Source organism: Natrix helvetica, assembly GCF_964273705.1.
Source record: "Natrix helvetica genome assembly, chromosome: 13".
Taxonomy (NCBI): domain Eukaryota; kingdom Metazoa; phylum Chordata; class Lepidosauria; order Squamata; family Natricidae; genus Natrix; species Natrix helvetica.
In genome coordinates this window covers 396582-416738 of record NC_138557.1, presented here as the reverse complement: position 1 = coordinate 416738, position 20157 = coordinate 396582, and the positions used below count along the sequence as shown (strand labels likewise).

Below are 20157 nucleotides of genomic sequence, written 5' to 3'. Positions count from 1 at the left end.
GCGAGCACTACGGACAGGAGCGGCCCCCCCTGACGCCAGGCCGCCGCCGACACCGGGCGGCCCGAGGCGAGGCCCCCCACCCCCGCCATTTATACGGGTGGGCCGAGGCGTCTGAGCCAATGGGAAGGCGTCTGCACGGGCATTGGTCCCCTCAGCGGGCCAATGGAAGGGGCAGCGCCCCCATCCCTCCCGCGGGCCAGGTGGGTGCAGGTGCCCCTGGAGAGCCCCCCTCCCCTCCCGTCAGGCAGGTGTCACCTCTGGGCTTCCCTTAAGCAGGTTCCCCATGAATGATCCTTTTGGGAGGCAAGATCGGTTTAGGAAAGTCTTTATGTAAAGTTCTTTTTATTACAGGCAATATTGGTCCGTACAATGCACAATACTGACATACAAGCTGAATCTTTCAAAATCATCATTTAACAGTAAAGACCAAGAAACAATTTTTAACTACTTGATTCTCAAAAAAGTAATACGCATCTCTCTTCCAAGATCCTTTTTGGTAAGTTATATTGAAACATACAAATAGAGAAAAATACCCCATTCAACATATATCGTCGTTGAATGGTTATTTTGCTTAAATTTTTTTTAATAAGAAAATCCTTTTATTAAGCAACCTACATAGAGATAAATAGCAAACTGGTTTTTAGAGAAATCCTTTCCATTAAAACATCTGAAGAATTTCATCCATCATTTTCTTCTGAACTCAAACCCTCTGTTTTAAGAAGCTTACCTTAAAAGGTTTCAGCTGAAAGGCCAGCCGGAGGGACTCCCTCGGCATTACAACACCCTCCTCTGGCTGTTTTCCAACTTTCTTCTGTCCAACAGAAGGCGAATAAGCACGTAAGACTTCAGGGTGTGGTTTTTATTATGACTTCACCATTCTGTTTCATGAGAGCAGAGACAGACCTGCCGACTTACTCCCCCTAACACATCTACTACATTTTGTTCTTCAGGAGGAACAATACGGGCCAATAAAAGCAGAAAATCTGCAGCTTCTGTCACATGCTTTTTGATTATTGTCAAATTCTGATTTTATGCTTCCATCTGGCAACACAATGCATCGTTATCATTAGTTTAAATCTTTAAACAAAAAACTATATTTTCCAAAGTCATTATCGTTGGGAGCAATCAAGTGGTCTTTTCGGGCTTTGTTGAATTTCATCCTTAGGACGTGTCTCCTCTCCTCCCATTCACGGAGTTCAGCTGGTCCATGTGCAAATTTACAGTTATTCCCCTCGATACATGCACCAGCCATAAATCTGCACAAAAGAACAAGCGAGTCACACCTTCGAATACAACATCGGGGCACAGCCCAGTACAATGCTGGACACCAGGCGAGACCTTTTGCTGTCAATTGCAGCTTGCAACCTGGCTGAGCCTCTAAGCAGGCAATGAAAGGGGTGTGGGTGAGGGGGGGTGGCTTATTTATTGTGGTTTTGCCTTGCTGCCAAATTTAACATCAGTTCTGATCACTACGGAAAAGGCAAAACAGAGAAGGCCACTGTTTGGCATGTACAGACAGTGAAATGGATTAATCTTTTTACTTCAGCTCTGCTAAACTGGGACCTAAAGGAATAAATAACTCGACACAGCTGGCTTATGGATACGATAAGCAGATCCCAAATTTTCACTAGGAACCTACCTATCACAAATGCTGAAATATCCAGTTGGAAAGCGATGCTGCCAGCGATTTTGGTCATCTTCAGTGTGGAAAACTTTCTCTTTATGTTTTTCGGAAGAAATGTGGCCTTGCCATTGTCTCTCACTGTTGCAGTTTTTGCCACACATCCAGCAATGGAAGTCCACCTGTTGATACAAACCCAAAGGACAACTGCGGGGCAGGCAACACGGGACAATCTAAGCGATTTGCAGAGCCAAACAGGCTGCTTTCGAGCAGTGAATGTGTTGACAGGGCCCGAGAATCCCTCGCAGTACCTGCTGCCTCCTCCCTCCCCAAGAGCCATGGGCTTAAGCATATAAGCTGCCAGGCATTGCTACCAACCAGGAAGTAGCCCTCCAGGGCTGGCGTTAGGCGTGCTTAGGTCACACCCAGAACAGCAGCTTCTTGCACTTCAAACCATCACAAAGCTCCCTCCCCTCTGCCAAAAAGCCACACAATCATCAAGCAAGCATTGCAAAGCAAGATGGCCAAATCCAGGGTAACTCTTCTGTCTCTGTGACTTACTGTGACTTCAGCATAATCAGTTGGCATATGAATTTGTTTCCCATTTTCTTTGCTTGCTTGAGGGGCTGGATCCTCCCCCTTTTCTGGCTTTTGACTCTTCAGCCACATTTCATACAGCTGCTCCATGTCTTGAACTGAAGGAAAGGGGCTTACGTAAGTCCACAGCAATGGATATTTGAGCAAGGAAACTCTCGGAGTGAGCATTAACTTACTAACAGAATAAACTCAAGGATTCTTAATGCAACTTAATTCTGTCATAGAAACTTGGGGTTATTCCCTCATATCGTTATGGTAATGCTTCCATCTGGGAACTGGACTGCCAGAAGCCAAATGTTAACCAGATCACCCCCAGAAGGAGGAGACAGAAAGGGGCAGATGCATCTACTAAACGAAGGGGGAAAGGAAGGGAGAGGACGCTCTAAGGCAGAAGGCCTGTGACTTTACTTCCTGCTCTCAGTGATTGTTTACTTACTGCCGTTCTCTTTCATATAGGTCCACATTTCACGCTCTTCCTGACTGTGAGCAAAGGAGCAGTTCCCAACATACAAACACTTTTTGCCTGACGCAATATGATTGCACAGCTAGACAAAGGAAAGGAGCAAGTCAGTGAAGACATATTCTACCCAGGGGGTGAGGGGAAAGAGAAAGAGCTCTGGGCAATCAAGGGGGCGGATGGGAGGAAGAGACAAAGGAAGCAAAGCCAACGCCTGTTCTGGCCTGCAAATGATTCTGACGACAGTCCCTGTGGCACAGAAGGCTTGGCATGTACCCCCTGGATAGATCTGGGTCACTCAGCTCATCACCTCGGATACTTTCAGAGAAAAAGAGGAGGCAAATAAATTGCCTCCATTCCTTTAAGGTAAAATTTTATTTTCCTAGTTTAGGATTTTTAAAAAATATTCAAATGGTTGAAAGACATTTTAAAATAAGATAACAAAGAACAAATTAGGAAAAGAAAAAGGAACAGGTTATAAAGAAATGCTCACATCGAATTGTAAAGGCGCCTGCTTCTTTGTGGGAAGGGGGCGAATTGTGTTCCACTTCTTGCGCTCGTTTGACATCACTAGCATGACGCGGCGATCCCTGGTCCACCTGTAAAGGAAAGGCCCCCTCTGCTACATCACTGCCTCATGATGCTGCCCCACAAACAAAATGGAAATCCCACGAATGGAAGCGTCTCGGCTTGTGGCTCTGAATTCTCCTGTCAGCAACACTTGAAGAAGTTGCCGAAGGTGAGAAGCACTGATCTAGGCTGCTGAAGAGCTCTGCACCTTTTCTAGCTCTGCCGTGGCTCTGAGGCCCTCTGTGGAGCTGAGAACTTTACTCGGGGCCAGGAAAGCAGCTTTCCGGATCAGGTAGCAGGAGGAAAGACTCACGGCTTGGTGTGACAGCTGTGTGGTCAGCCAACACAGAGACAGACAGATAACCTGATCTACAGTCTGCATCGTTGCTAAGGGTCAGCCTGCAAACACAGCGGGCCATAAATTCCCTCTATGGGGGGCGAATGTCGCTACATGAATAAGAAACCACATAACTCGGGTAAACCCATTTGCTGCCCCTCTCCTGCACCTTTGAAAGGCAGAAAAGACTTACGGATGCCTGGCTTTTGCACTGCAGTATTTTCTGTTTTTGTCTGGCTCACTAACTTGGCCATTTCTCCAACACTGAGCACAGACAAACTTCATTTTCAAATTCAGGGAGCCATGCTTCACCTGGTTGCTGATAACCTTGAGAGATACAACAGAACACAATTTTAGATTGGTCAAAATGATTATTTGTGCCATTAACCCCCCACAAAAAAGGGAGAAAGCCACGAAGGCCATTTTCTCCAATGTGGCTCTACCTGAAATTTAAAATTTGGTGCAAAACCTCCCCTCCTCCAAATGCAACGCCAGGAGCAGCCCGGTGGATGGCAATCACGGGGAGAGCTCTGTGGCAGCATTGGTGGAATATCTTCTTCAGCAAGCAATGAAGAGAACCAATGCAGTGAAGGCAGCATTTTAAGCTTTTGGGGGGCTTGTTAGCTTTTGCCATTTCTTTTAAAGTATTTCTGAGGCAAGAGATTTAGGAATTAAACCTAAATCCTTCAGCAAGTAAAGGCACTTTCAGGAGAGGGATTTTTTTGGTAGTGATAGTTGTTGGTGGGATGTTGTTGTTTTTTGCAAGACAGTACTGTATTTTGATTTCTTTGGGAGGCAATCTGAGAAATACCTGTGCTCCGTGTGTAGCAGAGTCCAGATTCTGCCAATATTTTTTTGACTCTTGAACAATAGCCTCATGTGTAATACCTGCAAGGAGAAAGACTACTTTACAAACAGTTCAATATTGTGATGCATTGTTTCAAACCAGCTTTGAGAGGGAAGATCTTGCCCAGGGATACAAGCAATGCAATGGTAGACATTTCTGCACTGATTTTCTCCTTCTGCAAGGGCTCACCTTTAGATAAGACAAGCAGAAGATCACAGGTGATTTTACACACAAATTATTTCTGCTTTCATACTACTGCACAAGGTACTATTGCCTAAGAACACCAAAAACAGAAGCAAAGGTTCGGTTCTTAAAAAGATTTTGGCTTAAAGAGCAACCGCACTTAGAAGAGTTGTGTTTTACAGCATGTGGATGGCTGGGTGAGAAATCGTTTGCCTAATTCCTGGAGGGCTGGGAGAGCTTTTTAAAAGCAGAGGCTCACCTGTCTTACTCTGCATCATCCACACTTGGAGCTCGACAAGACTGTGGGCGTAGAAACACTCATCATCCCGTGAACAGCCATAGCGAGCTTCATGCCTGCACAGGTCTAGCTGACCTTGAGGGTGAAAGGGTCGTATCTTAGAATACTTCACGGTCGTTTCTCGCAGAATGTGGACAAGGCACCTAGGTTAGATTGGGTGGGTGGGAGAAAGGTCCAGTGTAAGAAAAGGAAGCTTTTGAAAATCCTACAAGCCATTGTAATTAGCAACATCTCTTTCTAGTCACTTAACACACTTGCACTCTTTTCTCTTACTGCAGCCATCCCCTCCTGCACACTCACACTCTCAACCGGGAAAGGGGCACAACGAGAGCCCTGGAGGAGGAGCATACGTGCACACCAGAAATAAAGCCGCGCATCTTATCATTTGAACTGCAAGGCAGAAAAGGGACATACTTGTTCTCCTCAAAGTCGTGCATAGCAGGGTGAGAGCAGGAAGAGGAGTTATCCTTATTCCTCTTGCTGATTATTCTGGGTTTATGCTCAAAACATTTCTGGAATGCAAAACCAAGGTGCTTCAGCAAAACAGGCAATCCACTCCTGACCAATTCTGCTTGCAAGGGCCAACCCAACGGCAGTCAAGACCAGAAATCTGGGGAGAAGGAATAACTCTGGCGTGGAAATAACAGTCCCGGAGAGAGGAGCAACCTGGCTCTGCAACCAGAATTTATGAATGAGGGGCAGATTCCTGACCACCATGCCTTTCGCTCCCAGAAGCCCACACAAAGCCCTTGTGGGATCCACATTGCTGCCAGGATGAATTGGTCTGACGTGGCTAAAAGACACTAATGACAAAACGACAACCAGGAAGAGGGGACACTGGCAGCCTAAGCCAAGACCACTGGCCCACCCTTAATGAGACCATTCCCCAAGGCTATAGGGGGCTCTACGGTGGAGCTCTCTCAGGCGGCCTAAGAAGAAAAGCACCTCGCACAGAAACATGAAGAGTCCGTGATGCTCCTGAAGCAGCCGGGAAACGGTCAAGCTGATCTCTCCGCTGCCTTCAAAGAGGGCTTCGCGGCTGAAGGCTCCTTTCCGCTCCAGGGTCCACACGTCAATCTCCTCTTGGCAATAGGCAAAAGTGCAGTGGCCAGAATACCTGCATTCCTCTCCCGCGGCCACATCTGCAGCACCACCAGACAGCAAGTGAGGCAGAGAGGAGGCTGGTCCTAGTTCAGTCTCCCCTGTGGGAAACCAGGCACCTCCCAGGGAAGATTCTTTCAAGAAGTCTCCATAAAGAAATGCTGCTCCCCACCCCAAACTCCCTGGGGAATGGGGCTCCCAAGCAGGAATCCAAGAAAGGGCACCCTTACCTTTACATATATAATATGGCCCCACGTACTGGGTCTTTGTAGGTCTTGGCCTTATTTTTTTCCAGGATTTATCTTCAGAGTTCTTTATTCTACCAATTAAGATGTCCTTCTTACATATGTGCTCTAAGTTCAGGTGGTAAGCGTACTCCAGTGATTTGGGATCTAAGGGAAATGGGAGGCAGGTTGCAAAGCTTGTCCCATTTTTTCCCAGCCCACTTGATTCTCTCTTGCTGCTAAGTGCTGGAAGGGGGGAATTTCTCCGCTAACGTGATCGGGGTCTGACAGGAGGAAGCTGAGTCGAACACAACGGGGTCCGTAAGGCTTGTATGGTCTCCATCAATGGAGGCTGTTCTCTTGGGGTATCATTTTGTTTCCAAAAGCAACAAATTTTTACATTTTATATTTACATTCTCGCTCTTGAAATGCTCTGAAACTAACACATGGAAAAGGATGGTAGGGTAATCTCTACAAGTTATATATACTGAAAAACAAACAAGGGGAAAAACTGAGTTATAAAACCTAAAACGGCAGGTTTCATGCGTAGAAAGCAAACGTCATACACACAGCTGCATATGCTGACCAAAACGTCCTCTTACCCAGTCAGCCTGTATTTTAGGGATGCTTTTAGGAACCAAAAGAAAGAGCAGTTAAGAGCTCAAGCTAAAGAAGAAAAGGAAGAGAGGCAGAAAGGGTGATGGGCCTTCTGTTCTCAGAAAAAGACTGAAATGCGGGAAGCTGCCTTCACCTCCCACATCAAAGCCCAAGTTGTCCCAGAGGCCCCCCCAGCTCCTCACCCTTCTTGATAAAACACGCCTGGCAGGCCTGCCTGAGGTCATGGGTGCCTTCCAGGGGGTTTCTCGCCACTAAAGAGGATGCTGCCGTTGGCACAGGCACGTTGGCAGGTGTGCTGCTGAACACGCCAGAATAGTCACTGCGAGCTGGACTTGCAATCCCCATGTAGGTCTCAGACCCAAACAAACTTGTGGGGCCGTTCATCTGTTGGAAGAGACCAATGCATTGTTGCTGGAAAACAATCTCACTGCAGCTGCGGAATCCATTTTCACACCCTGCCCTCTTTTCCAGGAACCCAAGGAATTCTTTGGGGGTCTTTTCCTCTTTCCTTTTGCCACTTATCATTACCACCACCTTGTAAGCTGGCGGCTGACCCCAAGGCCATCCTAGGGCCTGACAACCTGAATCCAAGCCTCAAAACCTAGCTTGCTTTAAAATGTATTGAGATTACAATTCCACTACAAAAAGACATAACCAAAAGAAACCCATCTAAAATTTGAAAGAAACAATATTAGAACTGCAAAGTGTTTGCGAAAGATACTTACAAGCCGAAGAGGGGAATTACTGCTTAATGCTGCGTTGACATCTCTAGAAAGAGAATTGGGTATATCTATTGGAATTAAGAACACCACATGTTAGTTTGGTACATATGGGTTATGCACGCAAAGCAAAGCGGGCAATGGCTTCACTCGGGACGGGATTTGTTTCTGAGAGACTCTAAGCACCACCTTTGATTTCAAGTAGAAAAGTCAGAGCTTTTTGCCCCCCCGAAATTGATGCCCCAATAGGGTGCTGCCTCCCCGGGGCCGCTGTCTCAAGGCGGGGCTGCAGCCTTGACAGAAGTGTGTCCCCTCTTAGGCTCTGCTTAAGACTGATCTTACCTCTCTTAGAGTCGCCAATTGAGAAACTATTTAAAGAGGAACAAAAGTTGTCCAGGGCAGAAACCAGGGGCTGGGAATACATTTCGGAAAGAGAGGCGGCAGGAACAAATCGAGCTCCGACTGACAACGTCCCAAGCAGAGGGGCAGAGAATGGGATGCTGGGAGCAATGGTGGAGGTTGGCATGGCTCCTCGGACGACGGCACTTGGCTAAGCAAGGAAGAGAAAAAGGCTGCAGCCTTCAACACCAACTAATCCTTGCCAGGTCCCTAACAAAATTTCACTCCCTCCTGAGATTGATTCTGCTGCACGAGAAGCCCACTGGACAGATGACTCGGGGGCTGTGCAGAAACTCCGGCTCTAACCTCCCACTGCCCAAAGGCAAGAGCCACACTGAAGAGTTTGTGAGAAGCACTGGAGGGGAAGGCAGCCCCTTCCCCCAGCCACATTCCATAAAGCGAGAGGACTGACCATTCCACCTTCACCAGGATCGGACACCGAATCCAGCAACTCGTCCAGCTCCTCTCCAATGATGTCGTCCCCGTCCTCACAGTCCAAGCAGCCGTCTGGGATAGAGAAGGGCCCTCCGTTGGCCAGCGAAGGGGCAGAGAGAGCAGCCTTCTCTGCCGGGAGAGCCATGCGGGGCACGGCTGCTAAGGGAGGCAGGTCGGTTGGCAATTCAGGAGCAAAACTGGAAGGGGAAGAGGAAGTGGAGGAGGAAGAAAGAATCTTTTCCGTCCAACTGGAAAAATCTGAAAGAGATATTGGTTGGGGAAGAGAGCTCTTAGCAGAGATTCTTCAAGGACGAGAGCCTGGAGGCTGCCACTTCCTTTCTCAGCCCCCCACTGATTTTAAAAAAAGTCACCAGTGGATGCCTTCCCCAGAAGAGAGACGTAAGGCTTGTGCAACAGAAGAGCCAGAGAAGTGTGACCGTCCAAAACATAAGCAAACATTACCCCTTACATATGTAAAGAAATAAACAAACAAGCAGCATGCTTTGAACTGCAAGAAGGCTGCAGGAAAAATTGTAGAGGGACTTTTCCTTCAGCTGTTCAATTCTTGGATACCATTCATCCCCAATGTCTCCTGCCCACTTAGAAGCCAATGAAACCCAGCTGAGACTTTGGGAAGGGAGAAATGTATCTCCATCCCACAGAAATTCAAAGCAGTAAGAACAGACAGAGCCACCTCAAGCTGAAACACACCAAGTAATGCTGTTGTTTACTGTTACAAACACTTCCTCCCATTAAGCCCAGGAGGCCTCACCTGATTCAATATCTTCTACAGAAGAATTTGAGTTCTGAAAGCAAACAAAAAATCTATCATCCAGAAGTATAAGCAGCAAAACATTTAGGCCGGCTATTTTATAAAATGTATCAGACCTGGCTAAGTAAGACATTGATACCACATATCCTTTCAATTAACCACTGAAAGTTGCTGGGAGTCAGGTGGCATACACATTCAGTAAATTGCAAACTGCTTTTGGCAAAGTGGCCGCTGAAGCATGACTCCAGCGAGGTTTAAGGGAAGCTTGAAATCAGCAATCCTCCTTTCAAAAGCAAACCTTACTTCTATTTTCAGTGATTAAAGGAGAATCTCAGGTAAAAATCCTACTACACAGACCATTCACACTCAACAGCTAGTTATTCTAAGAATTTAAATCAAACAAACCTCTAGCAGACAGAGGTGCCAACTGAAATATTTAAAAATTAAGAAAGCCATGTATCTTTTAACCATGCCACATTTTACTTCACTAATAGGATCTAAAGGGAAAGCAGAACGAAATCTTACCTTTGCTACTTCTCCAGAAACAGAGTTGGGGGAAGGCTGCAAGTAAACATATCATTGTCAGTAACAAACGCATTGGGCAAAACTTCAGAACAGCAGCACACAACTATTTTCACTTACTTTGGCCCTAACATAGGCTTTCCTTATTTTCAATCCAAGCTTCTGAGCAAGTTCTTGAGTTAATTTTATCACACTTTCATCCTAGAAATTAAAATAAAAACAGGATCCAATGCAAATTAGCAACAAACGTTTTGTCAGAAATGTCACACAGGTACATCAATGCCACCTGCACCTGATCTGGGTTCTGTAGGTAGCAACCCTGAGTAAACCCTATGTACCAAGAGGCTCCTGGAGGCCTATGGGGTGGGGTGCCAGTAAATCTAAATTAGTAATTCTTGCAGTGAGTCCAGGAAGGGGAACGATGTACATTTAGGCATTCATGAGGTTCATTTATCACCTCCATCAGCTATGATTCTAGGCCACGTGCATCATTCCAATAAAAGAATATAACCATATATAGTAATGGCTCATGTATTCACTCCCTCCCCAGCCATAGGATTGCCAGCAGCTTTTCATTTTACAGGGATTTTCTACTCTGTTGTTCTGAAGCCACATGCAGGTAAACCCTATTAATGCCCACCCAACACTAGCTGATGTGACATGCGCACCTGGGGCACTGCCAGAGAACATTTTGCCACAGCATCGTAAGCCTCTTTATATCTTCCCAGTTCTTTTAAAGCTTTGGATTTCCGGTAAAGGGCTCTGAAATTATTTTCATTCAACTTTAAAACTATTCCACATTCTTCTAGAACTCTATCGTGAGACCCCTGTAAGAATGAAGGACAGAACAGTGTCAAGCATTTTGTGATTCAAATCTCAGGCTGCAAGCATATTCCAAGACAACGCATGCCACACACGCTAACACAAAATGTACATCAGGGAGATCAGGCCAGGCCTTTTTAAGCTCTTAGGAGTTCAGAATACTCATTGCCAGGACTGCTATTATTACTGCCATTTTAAGGTGATGAAATGGTTGTATTTTGCTATGTTTGTGTTAAGAATCATACAGTGTTTGTTTTTATTACTCTACTGAACTGCCAGGGCTAAAATGCTGATTATATTGCACCCACCAGGGTTACAGAATGGAAACTTAGTTCTTGATAAGCCATGAGCTTTTTTAGGAAGCACCTACCTTCTTGGAGTAACAGGCTATACGATTAACATGCAGTTTCTCTAATATTTCATCAGAAATGTGGATTCCTTCAGAGTTGGCATAATCAGCTATGTTCAAAGCCTCAGAATAATGGTTCAGTGACCCTTCCCAATCACCTTCTCGGTATTCATCGTTTCCTTCATTAAACAGGTTTTTAACAAGTTCTCGTATGAAGATCTGAAACATAAATCCTGGGTTAAGTCACACAGACAGTTCTGCACTCAACAAGGGGTGCTTTGCTATTGCCAACAACTTGTTCTGGAGGGGCTCCAGGCAGAGGCGCAAAGTAGTGCATCTCACAGCAAAGCTTTAGATCCGTTTGAAGCAAGGTTCCAACTGACAAAATGCGGTAATAAAGTCCTGAAACCTATTGTCCTTCCGCTACCTCCACACAACCACTACTAGCAACCAAGCACGGATTAGACAAGGCTGACATAGACAATAAGGCAAGAGAAATCATCACATCCTACAACAGCCAAGGTTCTACCCACTGCTGAGACCACAATGCCTCAGGTAAAGAAGTTCAGAAAGGAGTATCAGTTACCTCATATTGTTCTTGAGACCCAGGGTATGGTAGAGTAGACCTAGAAATCACAAAGATAAATATAAGATCACATTCAAGCATCTTGCACACCCAAGGCACTTGCCACTGAAATTCTTGGTCTTGGCTTGTCCCCGTGCTACACAATTGCCGCAAGAATGAACTTTGCCATCCAGTTTATCTCCAGAAACACCAGTGAGAAAATATGATTGGAGCATAATATTGCTAACAGGGCAGAATGTGCAGTTCCATATGTAACACTTATTCCAAAATAAAGATGCAATCAAATGAAGATTGAAGAGTTCTTTGCAGCACAAGATATGAGATACAGTGCACCAAGAGAATTTGTCTGCCTGTGTTTCATTTTATAACAGCAAAGCTAGCTGATCTTTAATATTAACTTAACACAAGAAATGTAAGAAGAAAGTATGTGGCATCATGTTTTAAGCAGAGACTCAAGAGTTCTCAGACAGAGAAGTCTAGTTACTCAAAGCTCTTACTGTATAAACTGCAGCCCTTTCTTAATGTCTTGTAGCCTGATGCTCCTGTCCACTGAAACACTGGACATGTTATCCTGAGCACCCTCCTCTTCAGTAGGCAGCTTCTGAAACAAAAGTAACAACTCATCACTGGCTTGCAAAACAATTTGTGAGAAGCTATGTAAATACTCAGTTCCGACATCAGCCTAAATGATAAAATATCAACTCTTATAAAATAAATCCATGTTTACAAAATAAGTTTGGTTTTTTATATTAACTATATTGATAAACAATGTTTAGAGTTGTTTTCATCTGAAGTGATCAATACATTCATTAGCTTTGTTAATTTAGACCAAGAAAACAAATTAGGATATAAATACTGCCTCTGTTCTATCAAATCTCTCTGAAACTGGGATCTATGTAAATAAATATAATAACTTTCAAAATCTCATTTTTCAAAAAAAAAAAACAAATCCCAACATATTTCTAATTCCAAGGGGGGGGGAGCTACAATGCACCTTTGCTAGCAGTTCTCTTCCCAATACTTGGGACTACAATTCTCCAAGATATCCACCCAGCAATGTTGTTGCAATATATTTAAACCAATCCAGCGGACAGCAATAAACCCTTTCATTTATCTGCGAAAATCGAACCTAGTTGACAAAAATATGGTGCACATTAAGATGTGGTAAAAGTTTTCACTGTTTTAGTTGGAAACCAATCATTCTAAATATTGCAACATAAACCTAAACTATTACAGGAAAAATAAATGCAAATAAATACAGCCGTATGTTAAAGAAATTTCTAAGATAAAAACACCACCTTTTTATTTGAGTTTACTGAAGCTAACAATTTCAAATATTTCCGAAACATTCCAGGCAACTGGTCTACCTCAACATATTTTAAGAAACTCTATTCTAAAATAGGATTAAGAGAGTCACCGTTAATCATGAGTCCCTTTCAACATATAATCCATTTTAACCGAGAACAGCAACACCAAACAACAAGGCTACAGGCAGTCCTGAACTTATTACAGTTCATTTAGTGACTGTTCAAAGTTACAACAGCACTGAAAAAAGTGACATCATTTTCTCACCCTGATCAAAATTCACATTTATATCGGTTGCTCTGGAGAGGTAGGATCCCTTTTTGCAACCTTCCGATAAGCAAAATCAATGGGGAAGCCAGATTCACGTAAAACATCCGTGTTACTAACTTAACGACTGCAGTGATTCACTTAACAAATGTGGCAAGAAAGGTCACAAAATAGGGCAGAATTCATTTTAACAACTGTCTCCCTTAGCAATAGAAATTTTGGGCTCAATTGTGGTCATAAGTCGAGGACCACCTGCATCCATCCCCCTCTTCCTCCCGACCTATCTGTCAAAGAATGGCCCAAACCATCAGGTGGGGGGGGGATTCAGAGGGGATCAGCCTTTGAAGTCCGAATCACCCCAGATCTCCATCCATGGCCTCAGAGAGCCCGGACAGTCCGCAAATGCCCTGATATTATTATCCCGTTTAGAAGCCGCTTTCCTGCCCAGAAGCTCCGAGCAGCAGCAGGGGCAGAATTCCCTTCCGGCCCATTCGCGGGAAACGCTCCCTGTTCAAACACGAAGGCGGCCAAAGCAGCGGCGGGAGGGAGAAAGCTCCGGCGCCATAAAACTGGACGTGGGAGTCGCTCCCAGGGCGTAAGAAGCCCAAGTGCCGGGGAGCCCGAGGGGCGAAGCGGCCCAGGGCGGCCTTCCAGGGCAACAGGTCCGCGCGGCGGCCAGACGCTCCCTCCTCCCCGGCCGAAAAGGCCTCCGGCAGGGAAGGGCCGGCAGGAGGGCAGGGTCGCCTCCCGCCCGAGCTCCCCGCCCCACCGGGCCCACGGGGTCTCGGCCGCGCGGCTCAACTGCCCCGGTGGGCGCGGGGGAAGCGGCCGTTCCCGGGACCCTCGGCCGCCGCGGGAGGAGCTGGGAGGCCCCTCGCGAGCTCACCTCCGTTGTGGCGCCGGCGCCTGCTGTGCCCGCGGCCTCTGTGGCACCCTCAGGCCGGGGCCGTGTGGCAGAGTCGGCGGCGGCGGCGGCTGTGGAGGAGCGTCGCGGCGAGCCAGGCCCTCTGCCTCTCTCCCCCCTCCGCTGCTTCCGCCTCGCCGGCGGCCCTTTCCGGGCAGGACCTCTGACCACGCGAGCTGCAGCGCCCCCTCTCGACCGGAGGCCGCCTGGAGGCACCGCAACGCGAAACGGGCAGCCGCTTCGTGGGCGGGGCCGTGGACGACTCGGGCAGAGGGCCGGGCCGAGATTGCTCTCCCTCTCGCTCCCATTGGTCGGGACGAAAAGCTGCTCCCTGCCCATTGGTTACTTTGCATGGGTGGGCGTCAACAGATTCGATCCTGGGGTGCTGCACTGTCCGATCCCCTTTAAGGGGCAACCGGGTGTCCCTCGACTCAGCAAAGAGGGCGATTAAAGAGGCGAAACTGCCCCCCCACGCCCTATAGGCAGAGCCCTTTGCAATCCGGAGGCTAACAAGAGGGGGGGGCGTGGGCCGCCCTGCAGGGGCTCCCGAACACCTGCCCAGCCCACACTCTTGCTTCCGCGAAGCGACCAGTAGCTCCCCGTGGGCTAAGTGGAGGCGTGGTTCGAACTCGCGACGTCACAGAGGGTCTCCCTGTGACGCAATGCGCCTTCGGGGGAAGCCCTCCAGCTGGGCTGGGAGACAGATCCTACTCCCGCGGGCGGGACCGGCGCGGAAGGCGGCCGGAGGTTCGGCGCCTGTTCTGACGACCCCCGGGGAAGACGCATGTCGCCGCCAAAGCCCATCAACAGAGCTAGGAAATGCCCGGCCGCCGCGCCTTGTTGTGGCTCCCTGTGCAGCCGCTGCTGCCCTTGTCCTTGGGGGTCTTGCTGGGCCTGGGCCCCGCCGTCTCCCCGCTGGACAACGGGCTGCTGAGGACGCCCCCGATGGGCTGGGAGCCCTGGCTGCGCTTCAAGTGCAACACGGACTGCGGGAAGGACCCCGAGAACTGCATCAGGTGTGGGAACGCAGGGGCGGCCCGGATTCTCCTTCGCAACCCGTTCAGAGACAGAGGGCCCTTTAGGGGCTTGGGTGGCTCTGCTAGCAGGAAAGAGATGCCCCCCCCTCCGGCTCCCTGGGAGACCAAGGCCGCCTTTCCTTTGCCCACAGTGAGCACCTGGTCAAGGCGATGGCAGACCGACTGGCTGTGGACGGGTGGAAGGAGCTGGGCTACGAATACGTCACCCTGGATGACTGCTGGGCAGCTGGCAAACGGGACGCCCGCGGGAGGCTCCAGGCAGACCCCCAGAGGTTCCCCAGCGGGATGAAGGCCCTGGCCGACTATGTGAGTGCAGGGAGGGCCTGCCCTGAAATGGCCCTGGGGCCAGAAGCCTTCGGGCATGTAAGAAGCCGTCTCTTTTGGGTTAGCTACGTTGATGCGTAACTTTAAGCCACGCGTATGGAGCATGAAGCACCTGTGTGTGTTTTATCATTCATTAGTGGTCAAAGGAGGCTGCACCTAAATAGAAAAGCTCCGCCTCTTTATCCCAATGCAGGAGGTAGGCATGCTGTGTTGCACCCATTTGAAAAGGGAACGTGGGCCAGGCCTTACGATCCAGGGCTCACTTTCACCCAGGGAGGGTCTCATCATGCAGCGACCTGGCTCAGCTCCGGCTGCCAGTTGGGCCCCTCAGACCCGCATCCCAGATGACTGCACTGGGCATCCTGAGCCCCTCTTTCTTCCTCCTCCTCCTCCTCCTCCTCCTCCTCCTCCTCCTCCTCCTCCTCCTCCCCCAGGTTCATTCCAAAGGCTTGAAATTCGGCATCTACAGCGACTTGGGCAACGCCACCTGTGCGGGTTATCCGGGCACAACCCTGGATACCGTGGAGACAGATGCAAACACTTTTGCAGAGTGGGGGGTCGACATGCTGAAGCTGGACGGCTGCTTCTCTGACTCCTCCCTCAAGGCCATAGGTGGGGCCCCCGGGGCGGCAGAGCGGCTGGGGGAGCACAGGGGCAGAGGGGCAGGCTCTGTGGGAAAGAGCACACCAGGCCATTCTAGATGCCTCCACCAGCCAGGAAGGTGCAGAGTTTGCAAGAGGCTCTGCTGCTGCTCCTTAAGGCAACATCCCAATTTGCTGGGGACGCTGGGGGTGGGGTTCACCCTTCAGGTGCCAAAGACAGGGCGGCTTTGTTCCCGGTGAAAGCCAGGAGACGAGGCTTCGTCTTTTGAGTTGGGGGTCTCAAAGTCCTTTGCTGTCATTCATGCCAAAGGCAGGGATCTGCCAGCTTGTCACTTCCGAGACGGCCCCCTCCCATGCAACTGGTGGAGGCCAATGGCTTCCGCTGCCCCCCCCGGGAGGGGGGGTGCTGAAGTAACAGGCAGCCTTTGCCTGGGCAGCTGACAGAGTCTCTCCTTGCCACCTTCTCTGGGTGTTTTTCAGGCTACCCCAAAATGAGCAGAGCGCTGAACCAAACTGGGCGGCCCATCGCCTTGTCTTGCAGTTGGCCAGCTTACGAAGGGGGTCTTCCTCCAAAGGTAATCCCAGACCTCACCTCCCGCTTTTCCAGCAAAGGGCCCCTTTACAGGCATGATTTCTTTCAAGGCTCCCTTGTGAGCCTAGGATGCGCTTTGTTAAGGATGGCAGCAGGAGGAGGGGAGTAGAAGCCAGCACCTCTCCCAGGTTTTGGATAGGCCTCTTTCTGGTGGCTCTTTGAGGTCACTTCCCGCCACACTTCCTGAGAGCATAAAATGGCGAATAAACCGAAATCAAATCTGCATCCCAGCCATAGATCCCACCGCATCAGTCGTGGCAATTCTTTCGGTTTTCCTTTGAGGATAGCAGTGGTCATAATTGCTTCTCCCCATACATGGCAGGCCTGTCTTTCATTTCAGAAGCCTAAATCTGCTTTTTTAAATTAAGGTGAATTACACCTTACTGGGCCAGATTTGTAACTTCTGGAGGAATTATGCCGATATTGAAGATAGCTGGGACAGCCTCTTCCACATCATTGAGTGGTATGGAGACAACCAGGATATCCTGCAGCCGGCCTCGGGGCCCGGAAGGTGGAATGACCCCGACATGGTGAGACCCTCTTCCTGACCACCTGCCCAGGCCCCGAGCCCAGGGAAGAGTTCGAGGTCTGAGGGCTACTCCTCAGGGACCTGGAGGTCAGTTGGCAGGAGAGGTGAGGCGCAGAGGCGGGCTGGAAAATGCACAACTGGAAATTCTGCTCTCGGTGCCTAACTCTGCGGTTCTGAAGCAGCTCCGCTTTCTGGGTCTGCAGGATCCCAAAGTGGGCTTCCCTTGATTTCTCTTCCCGATGGGTTGGGTCAGGCCGCCTGGCATCCTGTCTCCTTCCAGCTGATTGTTAGCGACTTTGGCCTGAGCCACGAGCAGTCGAAGGTGCAGGCGGCACTGTGGGCGATCCTGGCAGCCCCCTTCTTCATCTCCTGCAACCTGAGGAACATCTCGGAGGAGGCCAAGGAGATGCTGCAGAACCCGCTCCTGATCTACATTAACCAGGACCCGCGGGGAGTTCAAGGCAGACGCCTTGCCAGGGTGCGTGAAGGAGGCTCTCTTCACCTGAGCAGGGCTGTCTTGTGCCTGGGGAAACGGTTCCCTTGCCCTGGCACCTCTGCCACTGGGTGGCAGCCTTCCTCCGGGCGCAGGAGCCATTTTTTAGCTTGGGAATCTTTGAGCAAGTAAGTCGGGTGAAAAAGAAGCGTTTCTGTGGTGTGAACAAGGCTGCTCACCGCTCTGCCCCTCGCTTGTCTCTCAAACAGAAGCAGAACTTGGAAGTCTGGAAGAGGCCCCTTGTCAATGGCCAGTATGCAGTCGCAGTCCTGAACAACAGAACTGATGGTGCCCCACAGTCATTTGCCACAACTCCCAGCCTCCTGGGAATCTCAGACTGCAGAGCAGGCTATAGGATCTACGATGTGCTGGGCAAGCTGTCCATGGGCGTTTACGCCTTCAATGACACCATCAGTGCCAAGGTGACGCCCACCGGGGTGCTGCTGCTCTTCCTGAACCCTCTGTGCTAATCCTGTCATTGCGGAGGGCGAGGGAGTCCAGGGGAAGGACCGGCTGCTTCCTCCTTGCAGTGAAGCTTAAGGTAATCACCACCCTTTCTGAACTGTCCTGCTGGTGCTGTTTCTCCCAGGGGGGGCCTCGATCTCTGGAGAGCCATTTTATTTACCCAGTTCACCAAGGGCAAAGGACAGAGGCCTCGCTGCCACTGTAAGCACCAAAGCAGTCCCATAGCAGCTCCGCATCCTGGGAATTAGTGACCGTCAGAAGGCAGGGACATGCTGGGATGCTGGCTGCATTCCCTTGTTTTCTGAACAGGGGTGAATCCAGGAGCTTCTCATCATCCCTGCAATTAAATGGTTCTTATTTCAGTCGCTCCAGTAATCCAGCATTTGTTGCCTTCCAAAAACCATGGAGGCAGAGGGGGGATGGGGCAGCTCACCTGCTCTCCAATGTGTCTCATCTGCTGGGCCAAATGAGGGGAAGCCAAGGAACCAGTGACATTTCCTTGCTGGGGGTGGGGGTGGGGGTGGGGCTGCCATGTTTGCAGGTTGCTGATGCTCCTCTGGTTCAGAAAGGAGGGGAGACTTCTCCGATTGTCCTGTTTCCCTTCACCCAGCCCCAAACCTCTTTTCCCCCCACAGAAATCTTCTCTGAAAGGCCACATTCAGCTCCCGCTTGGAGACTCGGAGGGAGGCGGCCAGCAGAGCCAGCAAAGGGTCCGAAAAGCAGCCGTGTTCTGCAAGGCGAGTGCAGCCAGAGTGGAGGCCTGAGAGGGCATCCTGCAAGCCCAGGCAGTGGCCGGTTTGGGCCCTGGACTAACCCCAATCGAAGGGCTCCTGAATGTGTTGACTACACTGGAGATGCTTTCCGTGGCTGAGGGGCTGCTGGGGGCTCCCCTGGTCTCTTTCAGACCCCAGGAAGAAGAAAGCCAACAGGGCGTTGCCTTAAGATGATCATCTCTAGATTGCAGTCATCGATTCTGAATCCTGACAGGTTGCGTGTGTATTATTTTTCAATATTTTGACTTTTAGAATGTATCTCCTATTTAAGCGGAAGAAGGCCAGCCTCAATAAGTGATCCTGGAGATCTCCCTGCTCCAATGTCCACCACTGTGGCTACCACTTCAGTGTGCAGAAGCTGCCAATTTGGGGTCTCAATGCGCCATCTTGCAATTGCCCATCGAAACGTGGAGGGCAACCTGGAGGCCCCCTGAAAGACCCGTTGCCACATGACTGATGCCAGCACTTTCTGGGGAGCCTTGAAGTTCTCTGATTGGGCCTTGTGTGAATTGGACAAATCCTAGAATCTTTTGCAGCAAACCGGGTTTCCAGAGGGAAGGAGGTCAACATGAGAAACAGTCTTTTGCATGCTGTATCGGAAGGGTTGGGACACAAAGTCGTCGGAGTAGGATTAGTCTTTTACTTAATATCTTCTGACTAAATGGCAAAAGTTTCAATCGGGTAGGAAATTATAGGTTGCCTTCTTGGTAAACTAATCGAGTTATTAATTCAGTGATTATATTTATATGAGACACCCAAAATCAATTTGGAAACAGTGAGTAATATATTAATGATAACCAAATATAGAATTGCAAAATGTATCCGGTCTAAATGATGCGTTAATTGCATTTATGCATGTGACTGTTACAATGAAACTTGCACCAGTTTTTGTAATCGTTAAACTGGAAAGTCTGCATTAAGTGCACGGCTTCCTGTTCATCAGTGGCACCTGTACCACCTCTCCTCCCTCCCCCCACAGCCTTCCAGGGGGCCAACAAGATGGGCTTTTCACCAGGCGTTGGGGGGCATCCCTGGGAGATGGAGGAGGTGCCAAGTTGGGTGGTGTTTTACGATTGTTTGGGGGTTTTATTGTTGTTGTGAGCTGTGCAGAGTTTTGTTTTTAAGATGGCCAGCCATGTGACTCTTCAAAATAAATAAATTAAAATCAACCCACTTTGCACATGATTTGGAGGAGGGGATTACAGCATCACTAGAGGTGTCTCCAAGCTGAGACCCAGAGAGCACACACTGAAAGAAGCCCCCACACACCCTGTTTCGGCTGGGGCACAGGTGGAAAGGGGTTTTACTAGATTGCAATGAGAGCCGGCAGGGTGATGCATCTCTAAGCTTTCTCTGTGCTGTTCAGGTACTCCAGGTTTTTGCAAGGTCCTGGAATCCCAGATGGCAAC

At 49.1% G+C, this 20157-nt stretch overlaps 1 protein-coding gene and 1 pseudogene across 3 annotated transcripts; one reads left to right on the top strand and one right to left on the bottom strand.

Annotated features, from left to right (window-relative positions):
* Nucleotides 1-309: 309 nt before the first annotated feature.
* On the bottom strand, nucleotides 310-14272 carry ZC3H7A (zinc finger CCCH-type containing 7A; the record flags this gene model as incomplete). 2 transcript variants are annotated; one of them, XM_081966057.1, is made up of 23 exons in its annotated part: nucleotides 310-1256; nucleotides 1640-1803; nucleotides 2183-2316; nucleotides 2655-2763; nucleotides 3169-3274; nucleotides 3776-3909; nucleotides 4394-4470; nucleotides 4872-5053; nucleotides 5325-5422; nucleotides 5856-6052; nucleotides 6242-6403; nucleotides 7036-7237; nucleotides 7579-7643; nucleotides 7915-8122; nucleotides 8384-8664; nucleotides 9179-9212; nucleotides 9704-9739; nucleotides 9821-9901; nucleotides 10369-10527; nucleotides 10893-11090; nucleotides 11458-11497; nucleotides 11955-12058; nucleotides 13916-14272. In XM_081966057.1, the coding sequence occupies 23 exons, from the start codon at nucleotides 14270-14272 to the stop codon at nucleotides 1067-1069; spliced, it is 3318 nt and encodes a 1105-aa protein (XP_081822183.1). In that variant the 3' UTR covers nucleotides 310-1066. The 2 variants fall into 2 exon arrangements, with proteins under 2 accessions (XP_081822183.1, XP_081822184.1); XM_081966058.1 differs by having other exon boundaries at nucleotides 11955-12055.
* Nucleotides 14273-14476: 204 nt separating this feature from the next.
* On the top strand, nucleotides 14477-19897 carry LOC309398439 (alpha-N-acetylgalactosaminidase-like; annotated as a pseudogene). Its single transcript, XR_014176877.1, has 9 exons — nucleotides 14477-14949; nucleotides 15102-15276; nucleotides 15729-15906; nucleotides 16377-16471; nucleotides 16857-17105; nucleotides 17271-17495; nucleotides 17720-17932; nucleotides 18627-18712; nucleotides 19001-19897. The product of XR_014176877.1 is annotated as an alpha-N-acetylgalactosaminidase-like (transcript).
* Nucleotides 19898-20157: the final 260 nt, after the last annotated feature.